The following is a 17,771-nucleotide window of genomic DNA, read 5'->3' on the forward strand; positions in this document are numbered from 1 at the left end:
CTTAGTGCTGAGATCACAGGTGGACATCCTACGTATATCGTTGCCTGGGGTGCCTAGGTACCAGGGCTCTAGCCATGTGGTTTTCTTCACCCCAACAGCAGGGGGCGCACTCTTGTGAGTGGCTGTGTGTTACACTATTCTGTCCACTCCAGGCAGTTTGTGCACAGTCAGCTTTCCATTGTCCATGGATGCCTCCGTACATGCCCCGTCTCCAGCAGACCACGGCAGGAGTCTCCTGGTGTGCATGCGGCGGGCTGCAAGCATAATCCTGACTGGGCTTCAGTTTGGTTTTTCAGGTCTCTAGTGCGGATCCGTGTGTGCGTACATGTGGGGAGGTTAGAGGTAATCAGTTTGGCTAGTCTGGCTGGCCAGCACACCCCAGGACCCATCCTGCCTCGTCGTCTCCAAGGCTGGGAATTACAGGCATCTGCTGCTGCTGTGGGTGCTGAGGACTGAACTCAGGCCCTCACGCTTGTGTGGAAGCATGTACTCACTGAGCCGCCTTCCAGAAGCTCACAGCTGGACAGCTGCTTGCCTGGCATTTGTAAGACCCTGGGTTCCATTCCTAAAAGTTCAGTCTCTCTTCTCTCTTAAATATTCATCATTTATTATTGTTAGCTTGTTTATTTTGGGGGACAGAGTCTCACTATATATTCCTGTTTGGGCTGGAACTTTCTATGTAGACCAGGCTAGCCTTGAACTCGTGGAGCTCTGTGGGGTTCTGCCTGCCAAGTGCTGGTACTTAAGGCATGTGCCACAGATAGATTTTATTTCTGTCTAGGGGTGTTTTGTCGGCATGCATGTCAGTGTGCTACATGTGTGCAGTCCCCGTGGAGGCCAGAAGAGGGCGTTGAATAATTTGAATTACAGATGGTTGTGAGCTGCTATGTGGGTGCTGGGAATTGGACTCAGGTCCTCTGAAGAGCAGCCAGTGCTCTTAACTGCAGAGCCTTCTCTCCAGACACTCTTTTCTCTTTTTCATTTAAAAATTCATTTTGGGGTTCAATTTCTTGGAAAATGATGCGAATGTAGTATTTGTAAAATTCCAGGGCTTTAATTATTTAAAAAATCACTTTTAGTTGTGGCAAAATATACTTAACAAAACAAAATCTCCCCTGCTGGAGCTGGAGCGATGGCTTAGCAGTTCAGAGCACTGGCTGCTCTTACAGAGGACTGGAGTTCGCTTTCCATCACCCGTGCTGGGCGGCTCCTATGGCCCATAACTCCATCCCTAGGGACCAGCATCTTCTTCTGGTCTCTGTGGGCACCTGTGCGCATGTACACACATCCATACACATGACTAAAAATAGAAATACATTTTTAGCTGCATGGCTTGTTGAGTTACCGCAAGGATCAGGCTAGGCAGTAACTTGGTGCCCCCTGAAGCCCCTCCCCTCCTCACTGCCCTGTGGCTTCCTTGTGCCTTTCCTTTTTTTTTTTTTTTTTTTTTTTTGGTTTTTCGAGACAGGGTTTCTCTGTATTGTTTTGGAGGCTGTCCTGGAACTAGCTTTGTAGGCCAGCCAGGCCTCGAACTCACAGAGATCCGCCTGCCTCTGCCTCCCGAGTGCTGGGATTAAAGGCGTGCGCCACCAACCTTATGCCTTTCCAATGTGACGTGTTTGGACGTACCCTCTGGGGCCCCATGGACTCTTTCCATGCTTCCATTCCTGCCCTTGAGACAATGTAGCAGCTTTTTGCCCCACTGCAGAGAGAGATGCGCTCAGGAAGTCAGTTCTGTGGCAGGACATTGAGTGACAGAATGTGGAGAATACACACTCCGGTTGCCTCTAGGTCCCCATGCTCCGATCCACACCCTGCTGGGCATGGCAGCCTAAGTACACAGAGACCTTTTCAGCTCCTGCCTGCTGCCTGCGTCTTGGGAGGCCATGCTGCCTCATTATTTGGTTACCTTGTTTCATGTTTGGGGCCTGCTCCCCCCCAACCATTTTCATCCTAGTCACCAAAGACCCCTCCAGCTACCTCTGTTTAAAAGGTTTTTTATTTGTTTGTTGTTTTATCTGTTTGAATGTTTCCCTGCATGCACGTCTGTGCACTGTGAGTGTGTCTGGTGCCCAAGACAATCATAAGAGGGCGTCAGATCCCCGTAACTGGGGTTACGGGTGGTTGTGAGCCACTGTGAGTGCTGGGCATCAAAACCAGCTCCTCTCAAGAGCACCGGGTGTTCTTAGCTCTTGAACCGTCTACCCCTTCAGCCCCCAGCTACCGCCTTGAACCGTGCTCCTTCCAAGGCTGGAGAGATGGCTCCGGTTCAGGGTGCCTGCTGCCTTTGTGGAGGACCGCTGCCTGTAATCCCATCATCAGGGTATCGAGTGCTCCAGTTCCGGCCTCCGCAGGCAGCCCTCACACGGAGCACACACATGTACGTAAACAACAAGAAACGATTAAAAATGCTTATCTCAAGGGCGATGCCACCCAGAGGTGGTGTGGGGCCCTGGGTTCCATCCTGAGAGGCAGCACGGGACAGTGCATTTCTAGGTTTTACCTGAGACCACTGGGGCCTGCAGTGGCCTGGGAGTGCTCATAGCTGAGGCTCCCTCTCCCTGGGGATGACGGTGATGACCCCCAGTGCTTAGGGGATGATGGTGATGACCTCTGGTTTGCCACCTGGATATGACTGTGATGACCTTCAGTGTTTAGGGGATGACGGTGATGACAGTGCTTATCACGGGATGGCTGTGATGGCTTCTAGAGTCCATATAGCTCCGGGCCCTCCACTCCTAAGTGCTGGTATTGATGGAACCCGGGGCACCCGCCAACTGAGTCGCATCCGCAGCCCTGCCTGGACTTTCTGTTGTCAGTGACTGCTCTTCTGTGGCAGGTCCTGCCCCGTGTCTACAGGACACTCCCTGTACCCTCAGCCTTTCCTCACGGCCTGTGATGCCCTGGCTCCCTTGACCACTTCCTGTCTCCCACGCTGTGAGAAGCTTCTAGACCCCTCCAGGTTCTGACACAGCTGCCTTTGGGCAAGGCACACTGTACAGTGAGAGATACTGGTTATCCCACAAGACCCGGAGGCATGGAGTGTAGGCAGGGCTCCAGGGACGGTCTGTGCAGGGCAAGCGGCTGGACCTGACCAGGGAGGGTGCAGGGCCAGGGCAGGAAGGTGTCCCGCATCCTCCTCCTCCTCTCTTGGGTGAGAAGACGGTTCAAGTGCACACAGGTTCTGCCTCATTAGTGACTGTCCCTTTCATGGGGGCCAGGCAGCTTTCAGAAGGGGATGGTGCACTGTTTTTGCAGAGGACCCGAGTTCAGTGCCTGACACCTATGCCAGGCAGTTCACAACCATCTGTAACTCCTGCTCTAGGGGATCTATGTCCTCCTCTGGCATGTGTACCCCCCACGATTTAAAATAAGATGACATCTTACAGAAACAAATTGACTGGCGAGGGGAGAGCCTGGGGAGTAGGTCAGTGAGGAGAGGTGTTTGCCGCCGACTTGGACAACAAGGGATCTGGGGATGAGATGGAGCCTCGGCGTGGCCTGGAGAAGCAGGGGGACCCCAGCCGCATCTCGGGCTGAGCAGAGGCCTCACACCCACGGGTGCATCTTTGTAGAAGGGCCACCCCTCATGCTGGGGGCGCAAGGTGGACTTGGTGCGGGGCCCTGGTGGTCTCTGTTTTGGGATGGCTGCGTGCCCCTCCCTTCTCCTCCTGACTTCTTCCCTCAATCGTTTGGGGACCTCTGCCCCCCACGGAGATCAGATCTGCTTCAGATTTCCAGGGCCTGATAGCCTGCCCTGACCTCGAGAGGGACATGGCCTTGGGGAGAGCGTGATTGGCCTATAGGAGGAGGATCCTGTCCTCCTGACTTCCTGCCCCCTGCCCCCACCCCTGCACTTTCCTGTCTTCTCCTGGAGTCTGAGGCTCAGCTGTAGCTGAGGAGTGACTGAGGTCAGCTTCCCTCGAGGCTAGGACCCCTGCCATGCTGGGGTGTTCACAACACACAGGGATGCTCTCTCACACCCGATAGTGTGCACAGCCCCCACCCACCCCCCCGCCCCTGCTCCCCTCCCTTCAGATGCTAGGGTTTGACCAGCTGAGGCCTCATTTGGCTAAGTAGACATTTAGGATACCATTTTTTGGAGTTTGGGCTTACAAACGTGACAGGTGTTTTGTTTCTTGGCCAAAATGAAAATCTCAGTAGTGGTTTTTGTTTCTGGACCTTGATTTTTGTCCTGAGAAGCATAACTTATTGCGTAAGGGTTCCCAGGGATGGGGGGGGGGCTTATCTGTCACACAGGGCAGTGGGAAGGAGCCGAGCAGAATGTGGTGTCTAGTCTCACCCCAAAGGGGACAGGGTTTCTCTGCGGCTTTGGAGGCTTTCCTGGAACTCGCTCTTGTAGACCAGGCTGGTCTTGAACTCACAGAGATCCGCCTGCCTCTGCCTCTCGAGTGCTGGGATTAAAGGTGTGCGCCACCAACGCCCGGCTAAATTTCTTTCTTAAGATTTGGTTTTATTTGTGTGTGTCTTTGCACATGCACGGAGCCCGAAAGGTGGCAGTACGTGTCTTCGTTCATTCCCAGCACTCCTTTGAGGCAGAGGCTCTCCTTGTACTTGGGACTTGTGTCCCAGCTGGGCTGGAAGGCTCAGGCCCAGACTCCCTTCTCTTCCCATCTCCCTCACGCCTGGGTTACACGCGTCTGTGTAGACGCCCCACTGCTACACGGGTGCTGGAGTCTGCACGCCTAAGCTCCGAGCCGTCTCTAGTGTCTGTGCTGCTGCTTCCTGTCCCACAGAGTGGGCAGGAGGCCGGGAGAGGCCGGGAGACTGCAGTTCCGCCAGGAAGCCGTGAGCTCTGTCTCTTCCTATCCCACCGCAGACTGCCTCTTCAGAGTGTGCCCCATGAACCGCTACTCGGCACAGAAGCAGTACTGGAAAGCCAAGCAGACTAAACAGGACAAGGAGAAGATCGCGGATGTGGTGCTGCTGCAGAAGCTGCAGGTGTGTGCCTGAGTGGGCACGGGCGGGGCGTATGGGGCAGGGGAGGCAGGGGCGCACGGGCGGGGCGGGGCACACGGGGCGGGGCGTACGGGGCGGGGGAGGCAGGGGCGCACGGGATGGGGGCATCCGCTGCTCAGGGCCAGTGGGGGCTTCATGCACCAGATGAGTGCTTTGAACACCATCATGGGCACCGACCAGCGTAAGAGGCCGTGCATGAGTCGGGGCAGGCAGGAGTGGAGTGCCCGTCTAGCAACCAATGCCTGTATAAAAGCTCCCTGCCAGCTACACGATGGGCATCGCTCTGTGCCAGGGCACATGACTCAGCGATCAGATATGAGCAACCCAAACAGCTGGACTCAGACTCTCCAGTGGGCCTAGAGGTGTGGTTCCAGGGAATCCTTGGAGAATCTTGGGTCCCGTCTTAATCTCCCGTTTGATTTACAGAGCTTGAGGCTCTTGGGACCGATGGCCCCCAGGTCTCTCTCTGACCCCCCAGGTCTCTGACTCCCCAGGGTTTCTTGGACACGTGTATAATGCCGTGGTGCTGGCCTGATGGGCCACAGGCTCCTGTGAGGGGAGCCTCAGCTCGCACTCTGAGGTCAGGGTTAGCCGCAGCGCTGACACCGACTGTGGGAACCTTCGAGTAGGTCAGAGTGTGGTATGCCTCTGAGCCCCTGCCCTGAGGCCGTGGGAGTCAAATAGGGTCTGGGTGGATGCCACCCTGTGAGCTGTGGAGAAGGGGCTCCTTGAGCTCTGGCCTCAGGGTGGGGCTGTCCCAGGCTTCCTGCTACAGCCAGCTTAGATGGAACTGGGCTGGGGATACCACACAGGACTCGCACACCCGAGTCTGAGCCTCGATGTGTCGCTTTGTCACGTGACACACGCTTGGCTTCCCGGCAGCCTCTGTAGGCCTGGCTTGGTTTACCCTAGACCTGGTAAGAGCACCTGGCGGGAGGGAAGGGCAGAGGGGCCGCTGTTCTCAGACTGCTTGTCTGACGGAGGAGGCCTTCCTTCAGGAAGGTTCTGGGTTGATGGCACAGTTTAAAGAGGCTTCCTTGGGGCCACCAGAACTGCTGTGTGCGGCATCAGGGGAGGGGCTGGAGGGCTGGGGGGTCAGGGGAGGGGGTGGGGATCGGGGGTCGGGGAAGGGGGTGGGGACTGGGGGGTCAGGGGAGGGGCTGGAGGGCTGGGGGGGTCAGGGGAGGGGCTGGAGGGCTGGGGAGGGGCTGGAGGGCTGGGAGGGGGTCAGGGAGGGGCTGGAGAGCTGGGAGGGGGTCGGGGGAGGGGGTGGGGACTGGGGGGTCGGGGGAGGTGGGGACGCGGTCTTCGCCCAGCTTAGTGTGGAGTGGCGGTAACCGAGGAGGGAGGTTAGGAGTCTACACAGGCTCAAGTCGCTGGATGTGTCAGAGGCGTTAGGGCTCAGGGTCCTCCCGGAAGGTGCCGTCCGGGTGGGATCAGCCTTCTTGGCCACGGTGAGCTGTCAGGCCACTGACTGTCCTCTGTGTTTGAAGTCTCAGGCCATTGCTTTTGCAAGAGGGATTTCCCCATCCCTGAAGGGCTTCCTGGATGCAGCACCAGAGACTGTGTGTGTGTGTGTGTGTGTGTGCGTGCGCGCGCGCGTGCACGTGTGCGCACAGGGGCATCTTCCTCTGGAGCAGTCTCTGATACCCTGGCCTCCTGTGCGTTTGCAGCACGCAGCCCAGATGGAGCAGAAGCAGAACGACACAGAGAACAAGAAGGTGCACGGCGATGTGGTCAAGTACGGCAGCGTCATCCAGGTGTGGCCCTGGTGCTCCCTGTCCCGTGTGTGTGCGCCTGCTCCAGGGTGTGTGTGTGTGCGTGTGTGCGCGCGTGTGTGTGCACACACACGCTCGAGGGTGTGTGTGTGCGCGTGCTCGAGGGTGCATGCGTGTGTGTGTGTGTGCATGCGTACGTTTGTGCATGCGTCGTGATATCTCCAGTGGATGCCTTGCTGCCGCCTTTTCAGCTGCACGGCTGTGCTGTGCCCAGGGGAGAGGTTTTAGATCAGGAGTGAGGCTCTGATCTCACAGTGTGGCTTTGCCTTTTCTTAAGTGGTGACCTCGGACAAATTACTTAACTCCCTGCGCCCCATTCACTTCACTTGTAAGCAAGTCAGTGGGGCTGGAGATGAATGGGTTAGTGGTTAGAAGCATCTGCTACTCTTGCAACTGGACCGAAGTTAGATTTCCAGCCACCACATAGGGCTGCTGGCAACAGTTTATAACTCCAGTTCCAGGGAATACACTGCCCTCTTCTGGCCTCTGCTGGTACTGCATGCACACTGTGCACCTGCACGCAGGAAAAACCTTTCTGCACCTAAAATTAAAAAAAAATAATAAATCTTGAAGCGGGCCAGTGATAGTGCTTGTTAGATCGGGATTGACGTGGAAGTAAAGGCAGACACCTTCAGAAGCGGAATTGTTTCTTTAACCAGAGCTTCTAAAGTCTCCTCGGATTCTGCGCATGGGGTGTGGTGGGCTTTAATGGGACGGAAAGGGGATGGAAGATTCCATCTGCACGTCAGTTCCCCTGCCACCTCAGAGCGGTAGAAACCACTCAGAGATATGCCGACTCTCTAACCAGAGGCTGCTGGGGCCTAACAGCCCACAGGCGCTATCAATGAAGTCCCCTTTCCCATGCCAAGTTTCTCAGTCCGCCCAGGCTTCAACCATTCATTGTGTGCCTGTGGGGGCTGTTATAAGACCCCGTGTAAGAGTAGCTGAAACTGCAGACAGAGCTTCGTTGGTGGGGTGCTTGTCTGCGCACACAGAACAGAGCCCAGGGCTAATTGCTGGGGCCCGTAGCTGGGCTGGCTGCAAACCAGCGCTCAGGAGTGCAGGCAGCAGGGTCAAAAACCCCAGGTCGCCCCGGCTGTGTCTGAGAAAGGGTGATGTGGGCTTCAGATGTGTGTGGCTTTGGTTTCCCCGCGGAGGTGCCGGGTGAGCCAGGGCCTGTGCGCGCTTGGCGGGTCGTCTCCTGAGCTGGGCCTTGAGCCGGTTGCGGTTTTGAGACTCCGCGCTACTCTGTGGCAAGGTGTGCGTGTCGCTGCGTATCAGCCTGTGACTGACAACCTGTGTGACCAAGGGTCCCCGTGTCCTCCTCCCCGAGGGCCTGGCCTCCCAGGCCTGGTGGCCTCACCCCCCCGCCCCCCATGCCTCAGCTTCTACACATGAAAAGCAACAAATACCTAACCGTGAACAAGCGGCTGCCGGCGCTGCTGGAGAAAAACGCCATGCGGGTGACGCTGGATGCCACAGGCAACGAGGGCTCCTGGCTCTTCATCCAGCCCTTCTGGAAGCTGCGGAGCAATGGGGACAACGTGAGCACGGGCGGGGGGGGGGGGAAGCACAGGGCGGGGGGGAGCACAGGGTGGGGGGAGCACGGGGGGAGCACAGGGCGGGGGGGAGAGCACAGGGCGGGGGGGAGCACAGGGCGGGGGGGAGCACAGGGTGGGGGGAGCACGGGGGGAGCACAGGGCGGGGGGGAGAGCACAGGGCGGGGGGGAGCACAGGGCGGGGGCGCACGCTCCAGCAAGAGGGATCGAATACGAGGTTCCAGCCCTTCCGCAGAAGAGGGCAGAGCAGGGGGAGGAGACCCTGATGGAGATGCCTTCATTCTTCTCACCCCACTCTGCCTTGTCTGTCCCCAAAGGTGGTCGTGGGGGACAAGGTTATCCTGAATCCTGTCAACGCGGGGCAGCCTCTGCATGCCAGCAATTACGAGCTTAGTGACAACGCCGGCTGCAAGGAGGTGAGTGTGGCGAGGTGAGGGGCGTGTGTGTGAGTGTGTGAGTGTGAGTGTGAGTGAATGTGAGTGTGTGAGTGTGTGAGTGTGAGTGTGAGTGTGAGTGTGTGAGTGAGTGTGAGTGTGTGAGTGTGAGTGAGTGTGTGAGTGTGAGTGAGTGTGAGTGTGAGCGAGTGTGAGAGTGTGAGTGTGAGTGTGTGATAGTGTGAGTGTGAGAGTGAGTGTGAGTGTGAGTGAGTGTGTGAGAGTGAGTGAGTGTGTGAGTGTGTGAGAGTGTGTGAGTGAGTGTGTGAGTGAGTGTGAGTGCGAGAGTGAGTGTGTGAGTGTGTGAGAGAGTGTGAATGAGTGTGAGTGTGAGTGTGTGAGTGTGTGAGAGTGTGTGAGTGTGTGAGTGAGTGAGTGTGTGAGTGAGTGAGTGAGAGTGTATAAGTGAGTGTGAGTGTGTGAGTGTGAGTGAGTGTGAGTGTGAGTGAGTGTGTGAGTGAGTGTGAGTGTCAGAGTGTGTGAGTGTGAGAGTGTGTTGTGTGTGCACATGTGTGTGCCCCTCCGCAGCATGTTTCTGCCTCTGGTGCTGCTGCCCAGAACCCTGGGTCTCACCGCTTCCCTGCCTTGCCTCCCGGTGTTCGATCCCAGCCTTCACCCCACCCGCCAGCTGCTACAAGGGTCCTGGTGGGGGTCTGGCACCTTGGCTTCCGAGGCTCACTGAGACACAACAGGGGCTGGGCTGGCTTCCCCTCCCTCCCCTCCCCCTCCCCTCCCCCTCCCCTCCCTCCCCCTCCCCTCCCCTCCCCCTCCCCCTCCCTGATCTTCAGCACTGGCCGCTCTTGGCAGCTGGCTCTGCTAGCTGTGTCACCAGCCTGCCCTGCCCCCATAGGTCAACTCTGTCAACTGCAACACCAGCTGGAAGATCAATTTGTTCATGCAGTTCCGGGACCACCTGGAGGAGGTGCTGAAGGGGGTAAGTTCGGAGCCCCCTCCCAGCCGGCCCCTTCCGCTTCCTGTCAAATGACTGCCTTGGCTCTGTCCCCCTTCAGTTTCCCTCAACCCCCAGGAAGTCACCCGTGTGACCCAGCCATCTCCTCTCCCCTTGGCTCACTCACCTCGCTGTCTTGCGAAGGGGCACCGGAGGCCTCCGTGCCCTGTCCTCCACCTTAGGGTGACCGCACCCTTGGAGCACCCTTTCCTGTCTCTGGCTTTTACTCTGTGGACCCCACATTGTCGCCTGAGCTCGCTTTGGCAAGGAAAGGCTGCTCCAAGGTCCGTGCCTACCCACCAGCAGTCAGTGCCTGCCTGCCTACCCACCAGCCACTGGGGCCAGTGCCTGCCTGCCTACCCACCAGCCACTGGGGCCAGTGCCTGCCCCCCTGCCCGCCCGCCACCAGGGCCACTGCGTCTTCTCTGTCCCCAGACATGCCAGGCCAGGGAGGGACCGGTCTGAGAGGCACGGGGGAGAATGTTTGAGGAGCCCGAAAACCACAGACTGACAGAGAGGCAGTTTAGGGGTGTAGGGTGCTGAATGGCGGGAGGCGCCCCACTTAGGAAAAGAGTCTCGGGGAGCTGCGATGGTACTAGGCCTCAAAGCTGGCACCTTGAGGAGGCCAGCCTGCTCCCTGCTGAGAAGTCTGGGGGGGGCCTTCACCTCTCTCCTCGAGGCTTAGACACCCTGCTTCCCTCGTCCCTGATTGTCCTGGCTGTCCCCGTCAACCCGGGTTGCTCAGATGCTTACTCCCTCTGTCCGCTCAATATTGTCCGAGTGTCAGCCAGAGCCCATGTCCCCTGCCCGAAGCCTCCCTGTGACTTGTCCTAGTCCCGGCTCAGGGCATCGTGTCTAAAGCAAGCCCTTGGACCCAGCTCTGCGGTTCCCACGCCAGCTCCTGGTGGGGCCGCCATGGAGTTCAGGCTCCAGGCAAGGCCTTCTCGTCAAAGCCCTGCCCCGCACCCGCCACAGTGTCTCTGGATTCTGCTGTGGGGACTGGTGCGGTCTGGGTAGGGATGTATCACTCCCTGATCCACGTGACGGGTGTCCCGAGCACGGTGTCTAGAGCCAAGTTCCGTTAGATGATCATGGGGGTGACAACCGTGCCCTGAGGGCCTGCACAGGGAGGAAGTCTGCAGGACTAGGGTGTGGTCCTGGGACTCTCCCCACTTGCTCCCGCCTGGGCTGCGAGGCTCTTGGCGGGATGCCTCCCTTCTCTGCCTGGGTAGTGTAGCGTTTGTTCCATCAAACCGGAAGTCAGAGTGGCTCCATTTTATAGAAGACACAGCTGAGGCCCCCCATAGCCCCTCATAGCTTGTGGAAACAAGATTCAAACTCAGTTTTTGTCTAAGGTCTGGGGGTGAGCAAGCCATGGCTTCTGCCCCCCGCCCCGGCCCCTAGCCGCCACAGAGAGCAATCGAAATGGTGGTGCGGCCAGCGGGAGAGGGTGGCCCTGGGCTGGGAGACTGAGTCCTTCCTGCCTTCCTGGATGTGGCCATTGGAGGCATTTGGAGATCCTGTAGGGAGGGGGTGCCTGGTGGGCTGGAGAGCGGGAACCTGGAGTTCCCGGCTGCCTGGGGCTCCTCCCTCTCTGCTCATGGGGTCCCACAGGCCACGTCTGAGGGGCATGGGGCCCTGCACGGGGTCCCTGAGCCTGGAGGCGTGTGGCTGTGAACCTCTGACCCCTCCCAACCCCGCCCACAGGGAGATGTGGTGCGGCTGTTCCACGCGGAGCAGGAGAAGTTCCTCACCTGCGACGAGTACAGGGGCAAACTCCAGGTGTTCCTGCGAACCACGCTGCGCCAGTCCGCCACCTCCGCCACCAGCTCCAACGCACTCTGGGAGGTGGAGGTCAGAGCCGCACCCTGGCTTCACCACGCCCTGTGCCCCAGAGGACGGGTGTCGGGCACATCCTTCCCCCGGCCCCTCCGGCGCCAAGAGGCCAGGGAGGACCCAGGCACTTTGATCCCCCAGGGTCTGGGCTTCTCTTACAGTCCTGGTCCCTCCTCACCCCCTCACGCTTCCGTGTCCCCAGGTGGTCCACCACGACCCCTGCCGAGGAGGAGCGGGACACTGGAATGGTCTGTACCGGTTCAAGCACCTGGCTACAGGCAACTACCTGGCTGCCGAGGTGAGTGCAGAGTAGAGCGTGCATGGCGTGTGCGTGTGTGTGTGTACCTGTGTGTGTATGCATATGTGTACATGTGTGTGTGCACGTGTGTGAGTGTGTGTGCGCGCGTGCATGCATATGTGTACACGTGTGTGTGCGCGTGCATGCGTATGTGTACACGTGTGTGTGCGTGTGTGTGCTGGGGACACGGGTAGCACGCGTGTGTTTGCTCATGATGGGCCTGTGGAGAAGGGACGGTGAAGGGCTCCCCCCGCGCAGCTCTCCTGGGAGTCATGTGGCTTTTGGGCCTGGCATAGGCACCTAGGCCTTCTGGGTACGGTCTGGTGTTGGGGGGGCGGGTGCGCACAGATAGCGTCATAACCCCACCTCACCTCACACCCCTGTTCAGGAAAACCCCAGTTACAAAGGCGATGCCTCGGATCCCAAAGCGGCGGGAATGGTGAGGAGTGGGGGCAGGGTGTCTGTCAGGGTGTGGGGGAGGGGTGGGGAGGGTGGAGGGCGCAGGGAGGGTGGCGGTGAAGGGGGCAGGAGGGGACGTCAAGAAACGTGGGAAGCAGGTGGGATGGAGGGAGAAGTTCCTCAGTTGGGCCTGAGAGGGAGGATGGGGCCTGCCTGACCTGGGGTCCTCGTGCCAGGGGGCTCAGGGCCGCACGGGCCGCAGGAACGCTGGGGAGAAGATCAAATACCGCCTGGTAGCCGTGCCGCATGGCAACGACATCGCCTCTCTGTTCGAGCTGGACCCCACCACGCTGCAGAAGACAGACTCCTTCGTGCCCCGGTAGGTGCGCGCCCTCTGCTCTGGGGGCCTCTGCGCTCTGCAGTCCCGAGAACTGTCTGCAGCCTGCCTGAGTGCAGACACAGCCTTGTTTGCTGCACTCCCGTCGGCCCTGTGCTTATTACGCAGTTGCTTCTCAGCCTCCTGGCCCAGGCCAGCCAGGACCTCAAGCACCCGTGTGAGCTGCGCCCGCCCGGTGTGAGCCGGTTTGTTCCCAGCCAGGCACCTGGAGAACCCAGATGCTGCTGGCTTGGGGAGGTCAGGCTCCCACACCTGTAGGGTACCACCCACCCTGAGAATGTAGGGTGTCGCACTCCTGGGGCTGGAGCTCGCTTGGTTGAGTGCTTGTCTGGCAGGCACGAAGGCCCGGGTTCCATATCTAGCACTGTGCAGACCAGGGAAGGCGGCTCAGGCCTGTAATTCAGCACCGTAGAGATGGAGGCAGCAGGACAGTGTTATCCTCCACTAAGTGCCAACCAGCTGAGGCTGCTGGAGGCCTTGTCTTTGGGGATGAAGAAATAAGGGAAAGGAAATACCACAGGTTGTAGAGATGACTCTGCAAACAAAGCATTTCCTGCCCAAGTGTGAGGACCGGAGCCTGGGTGTCCAAAACCCCGTGAAAGCTGGGTGGGCGTGAGACCGCACATTCGGCGGAGACTGGGACCCTCCTGTCAGCATGGCTAGCTAGATGCTGCGACACCGTCCCATTCCTGGCTCAACAAGAGACCCTGCCTCCATATACAAGATGGAGGGGATACAGTGGCCTTACGCCAACCTCCAGCCACGGGCGAGCGTGCACATGCGCTCAAGTCCGTACACACCTGTACACACACGTGCTTGCCTCAAACAAACTCCGAGTCACCCGGGGCCTTGGTGTTTTCTGGCCGTGAGACCCGAGGGAATGCAAGGGTCTGTCACTAGGCTGTCTGGGGAGTTAAGGGAGGAACCGCTTAGCCCCTTGTCTCTAACCTGACACCCTTGGGGGCTTGGTCAGTCCAGGTGAATTCTGGCCCCAAGCGTTGGTTCAGGGTATGCAAGGTCCGTGTGCCTCAGCGCAGCAGTAGGGACAGGACCCACCCATCCTCAGTAACCACCCGTGGGGATGGACAGCGGAGGAGGAGGAGGACGGCGTTGGGGACGGGTTGAGAGGAGAGTGGCCGCTGTCTGCCGCACCCTCTCTCATTGGCTGTGTCCCCTCCCCTAGGAACTCCTATGTGCGGCTGCGGCACCTCTGCACCAACACGTGGATCCAGAGCACCAACGCACCCATCGACGTGGAGGAGGAGCGGCCTATCCGGCTCATGGTGCGGCCCTCACACATGAGGCCCCGGGGCCTGCTGGCGCTTGTCCCCAGCCCCCGCTGACCCTTGTCCGTCTCGACAGCTGGGCACGTGCCCCACCAAGGAGGACAAGGAGGCCTTTGCCATCGTGTCGGTGCCCGTGTCTGAGATCCGTGACCTGGACTTCGCCAACGATGCCAGCTCCATGCTGGCCAGTGCTGTGGACAAACTCAACGATGGCTTCATCAGCCAGAACGACCGCAGGTGCGCTGGGACAGGGAGAGCGGCTTTCCCCGCCTGCCAGCTCCCACAGCACGGCCACAGAGGCTCGTTTATTAGTGATGGGTGCTCAGCCTTAGCTTAGGCCTGTCCCGCCAGCTCTTACAACTTAAACCTGGTTCTCCTCATCTGAGTTTTGCTTTGGGGCTTTTTCCTTTCTTTCATTCTGTGTGTCCTACTTTCCTGGGTCCTTCGTGTCTGTCTGTCTGGTCCTGGGCATCTCCTTCTCTCTTTCTCCCTCATTCTCTTCTCTCCAGCCTAGATTTCCCCCTCCTCCTTATTCTCTCTGCCCACCAGCCCTGCCTATGCCCCCTCTGCCTAGCTACTGGTCGTTCAGCTTTTTATTAGATCAATCAGGTGCCTTAGGCAGGCAGGGTGAGACAGCAACACATCTTTACATTGTTAAACAAATACAGTAGAAACAAATATAACACATCTTTACATTGATAAATGCAGAAGAAACAAATGTAACACATCTTTACATTGTTAAACAAATGCAGTAGAAACAAATGTAACACATCTTTACATTGTTAAACAAATGCAGCAGAAACAAATGTAACACACCTTTGCCTAGTTAAAGTAACACTCCACTGCAGGAGGCCATGGCAGGAAGGGGGAGACAGATGACCAAGTTTCTCTCTAGGGTCACAGAGGAGTTGCAAGCCAAGAAACCAGGCCGTTGGGGTTGGGACTCAGTCCCTAGGGAACCAGGCTGGCCATGCATCCCTGGGGTGGGGAGCCTGCCTCACTGCTTACACCGTCCCACAAGTAGCCTTATGGAGCCATTGGGGCTCAGAGGAGTTAGGGGGGAAGCCACCGGGGCTCAGAGGAGTTAGGGGGTGTGTTCAGGGTCACATAGCTATAAGCAGTAGAATCAAGACAGTGCAGACCCCTTCGTACCAAACACCCCCCCCCAGCTGGAGTCCCCCTCAGCAGCTCTTTCTGTGACGTTCTGACCTTTGTTGTCTTGGGGTGGTTTGAGGTCCAGGGAGGGTGGGATGTGGGGCATCTCCTAAAAGCAGGTTGGTGGGGAGAGGGGCTATGCTGGGCTTGGCAGCAGGGCCGGTGGCTGACTCTGGAAAGGGCTGTTGACCTGTGTGGGCACATGCTGACTGGGCCCCAGGGGGCTGCCCTCAGGGCACCATGCTTGCTTACACACCATGCTTACACACACACCATGCTTACACACACGCCATGCTTACACGTCTTCATGCTTGCTCCTGGTGTCGCCCTTGGCCAGGTTTGTCATCCAGCTGCTGGAGGACCTGGTGTTTTTTGTCAGCGACGTTCCTAACAACGGGCAGAATGTCCTGGACATCATGGTCACCAAGCCCAACCGAGAGCGGCAGAAGCTGATGCGGGAGCAGAACATACTTAAGCAGGTGTGTGTGTGTGTGGGTATGTATGTGTGTGTGCGTGCGTGTGTGCGCGCGTGTGTATGTGTGTGTGTGTGTTCTTCAGGGGCTCACAGCCTCTCCTGGAGGGACCGAGGGGGGCGTGGCTCAGCGGGGAGAGCACCTGCCTAGAATATACCAGTGAGGGTCTGGAAGCCTGGCTCAGCAGTAGATACTAGAGTTTACCAGTGAGGGCCTCAGAGTGTGTGTGGACCGAGGGTAGAGTCCTTGCCTAGGTCCTCCATGAGGAGGTAGGGATTTGGCTCAGTGGTAGAGCGCTTGCTTAGCGTTTTCAAGGCAAGGGCCTAGGTGCCACCCCAGCACTGGGGGAGAGATGTATATGAGCCATGGGCTTCCCTAAGCGCCCTACAGGACTCACCTCATTGAGCCCTCCTGCAGGGGAATTGCTGTCCTCATTATGCTGACGAGGACGCGTAAGCCCACAGAGGCTGGGGTCCTGCTGAGCAGGGACAGCTCTGGGCTCTTGTGACCTGTGACGGGGAGCTCTGGGATGAAGTCAGTCAGGGTTGGGGTTCCTGGGATGATGAGGGGTGCAGGCAGGACGGGGGAGTCCCTCTCACTCTCTACACCCCTCAGATCTTTGGCATCCTGAAGGCTCCGTTCCGTGACAAGGGGGGTGAAGGTCCCCTGGTGCGGTTGGAGGAGCTGTCTGACCAGAAGAACGCCCCTTACCAGTACATGTTCCGTCTCTGCTACCGAGTGCTGCGGCACTCCCAGGAGGACTACCGCAAGAACCAGGTGGGCGCAGGGCGCCCCCTGCTGGGCATGTATGGGCCCTTGTGCCTCAGCAGCTGCTCTCTGGGCAGCCAGGCTCTGCTAGGCACTGGGTGCAGGAGGGCACGAGGGTGGGTGGGGCTGGCTTCCGGGGTGCGCGCCTGGCTGGGTGCTTACCCAGGCCGCCCTGGGTTCGGCTGTTGCCATCTTAAAATACTGCTGCTGCCTCCTCCTCTTCCTCCTCCCCCTCCCCCCTCCCCCTCCTCCCCCTCCTCCTCCTCCCCCTCCTCCTCCCCTCCCCCTCCCTCTTCCCCTCCCCCTCGTCTTTTGGCTTACTGAGACAGGGTCTCCCTATGCAGGTCTGGGTGGCCTAGAACTCACTATGTAGATCACATAGGTCCGCCTGCCTCTGCCTCAGGGATTAAAGGTGTGTGCCACCCTCACCTAAAATTCCCCATTTTGGAGCCATGTTTTCACCGTTTACTTTGTAAGCGGTCTCGCAAGGCAGACAAGGCCCTGGTAGGAGACACAGAAACCATGTAAAGACAGATGCCCTTCGGCTCGGGCCGCTGCTCCTGCGCTCGCCCTGGAGTGGGCTTTTCAGAGCTGCGTCTGCAGTGTAGACTCCTCAAAGGGCCCACGAGATAACGGAACACAAGACGGAAGCCTGGCCGCCCAGCCTTAACTCTGCCCTTTTGAGGCACAGACGCGGCCTAGCTCACCGAAGTTGTAACTGGAGAATTTCAGAGGACATGCTTGGCTCTGCAGCTCAACAAGCTAGAGTCAACCAGCTATCCTGTCACTAAAGAGACCCGTGAGAGTCAAAAGCGGAGGGGGAGGGGGAGAGGGAGGGAGTTATTCAATGTGGCCTCGTTAGAAAGACAAATAGGGTTCAGTGACTCCCCAAGTCTGTCTCTAGGTGCCCAGTAGAGCTCTAGGTTTAAATGGAGGAGGAACTGGGCCAGGGGCCGGAGCTGAAGACCCTGGTCCTGGTGGGGCCTGCCTGGTGTCTCCGCCCAGGTCCTACAATGGGTTACAAGACAGTCTGGATAACTGCTCTTATCTTGGGGTGCCCCGAACTGCAGGCTCAGGGTTGCTGGACCGATTCAGTCCTGTCACAAAGATGGGTCAGCCCTGGTGTTCCTGGGCTCCAGGGTGACTCCAGAGGCAAGCTGGAGTCCGAGCCATAGCAAAGGGGACAGACTCGGGCTGGCTGGGGAGGTGGTCACTCGGGCTGGCTGGGGAGGTGGTCACTCGGGCTGGCTGGGGAGGTGGTCACTCGGGCTGGCTGGGGAGGGGTCACTCGGGCTGGCTGGGGAGGTGGTCAGTTGGAAGAGTGCTCGCCCCGCACGTGTGAACCCCGGGTTCATTCCCAGCACCGTTTAAACTGGGCGTGGTGTGAATGCTTGTAATTCCAACACTCTCAAAGTGGAGGCAGGAGGATCGGACGTCGCCCCAGCTCCACAGGAGACTG

General features: G+C 58.5%; 1 protein-coding gene across 2 annotated transcripts in view; it reads left to right on the plus strand.

Annotated features, from left to right (window-relative positions):
* Itpr3 (inositol 1,4,5-trisphosphate receptor type 3) overlaps positions 1-17,771 on the plus strand; it is a 63,904-nt gene that overhangs the window by 20,979 nt on the left and 25,154 nt on the right. For both annotated transcript variants that reach the window (XM_040732024.1, XM_040732025.1), the window contains exons 3-15: positions 4,841-4,962; positions 6,654-6,740; positions 8,144-8,302; positions 8,635-8,733; positions 9,602-9,685; positions 11,408-11,554; positions 11,739-11,834; positions 12,223-12,273; positions 12,470-12,612; positions 13,814-13,913; positions 13,993-14,153; positions 15,409-15,550; positions 16,160-16,321. In XM_040732024.1, coding sequence (XP_040587958.1) covers positions 4,841-4,962; positions 6,654-6,740; positions 8,144-8,302; positions 8,635-8,733; positions 9,602-9,685; positions 11,408-11,554; positions 11,739-11,834; positions 12,223-12,273; positions 12,470-12,612; positions 13,814-13,913; positions 13,993-14,153; positions 15,409-15,550; positions 16,160-16,321 — 1,553 coding nt within the window. The remainder of the gene's footprint in view (positions 1-4,840; positions 4,963-6,653; positions 6,741-8,143; positions 8,303-8,634; positions 8,734-9,601; positions 9,686-11,407; positions 11,555-11,738; positions 11,835-12,222; positions 12,274-12,469; positions 12,613-13,813; positions 13,914-13,992; positions 14,154-15,408; positions 15,551-16,159; positions 16,322-17,771) is intronic.

Source organism: Mesocricetus auratus, unplaced genomic scaffold (assembly GCF_017639785.1).
Source record: "Mesocricetus auratus isolate SY011 unplaced genomic scaffold, BCM_Maur_2.0 Super-Scaffold_100027, whole genome shotgun sequence".
Classification (NCBI taxonomy): domain Eukaryota; kingdom Metazoa; phylum Chordata; class Mammalia; order Rodentia; family Cricetidae; genus Mesocricetus; species Mesocricetus auratus.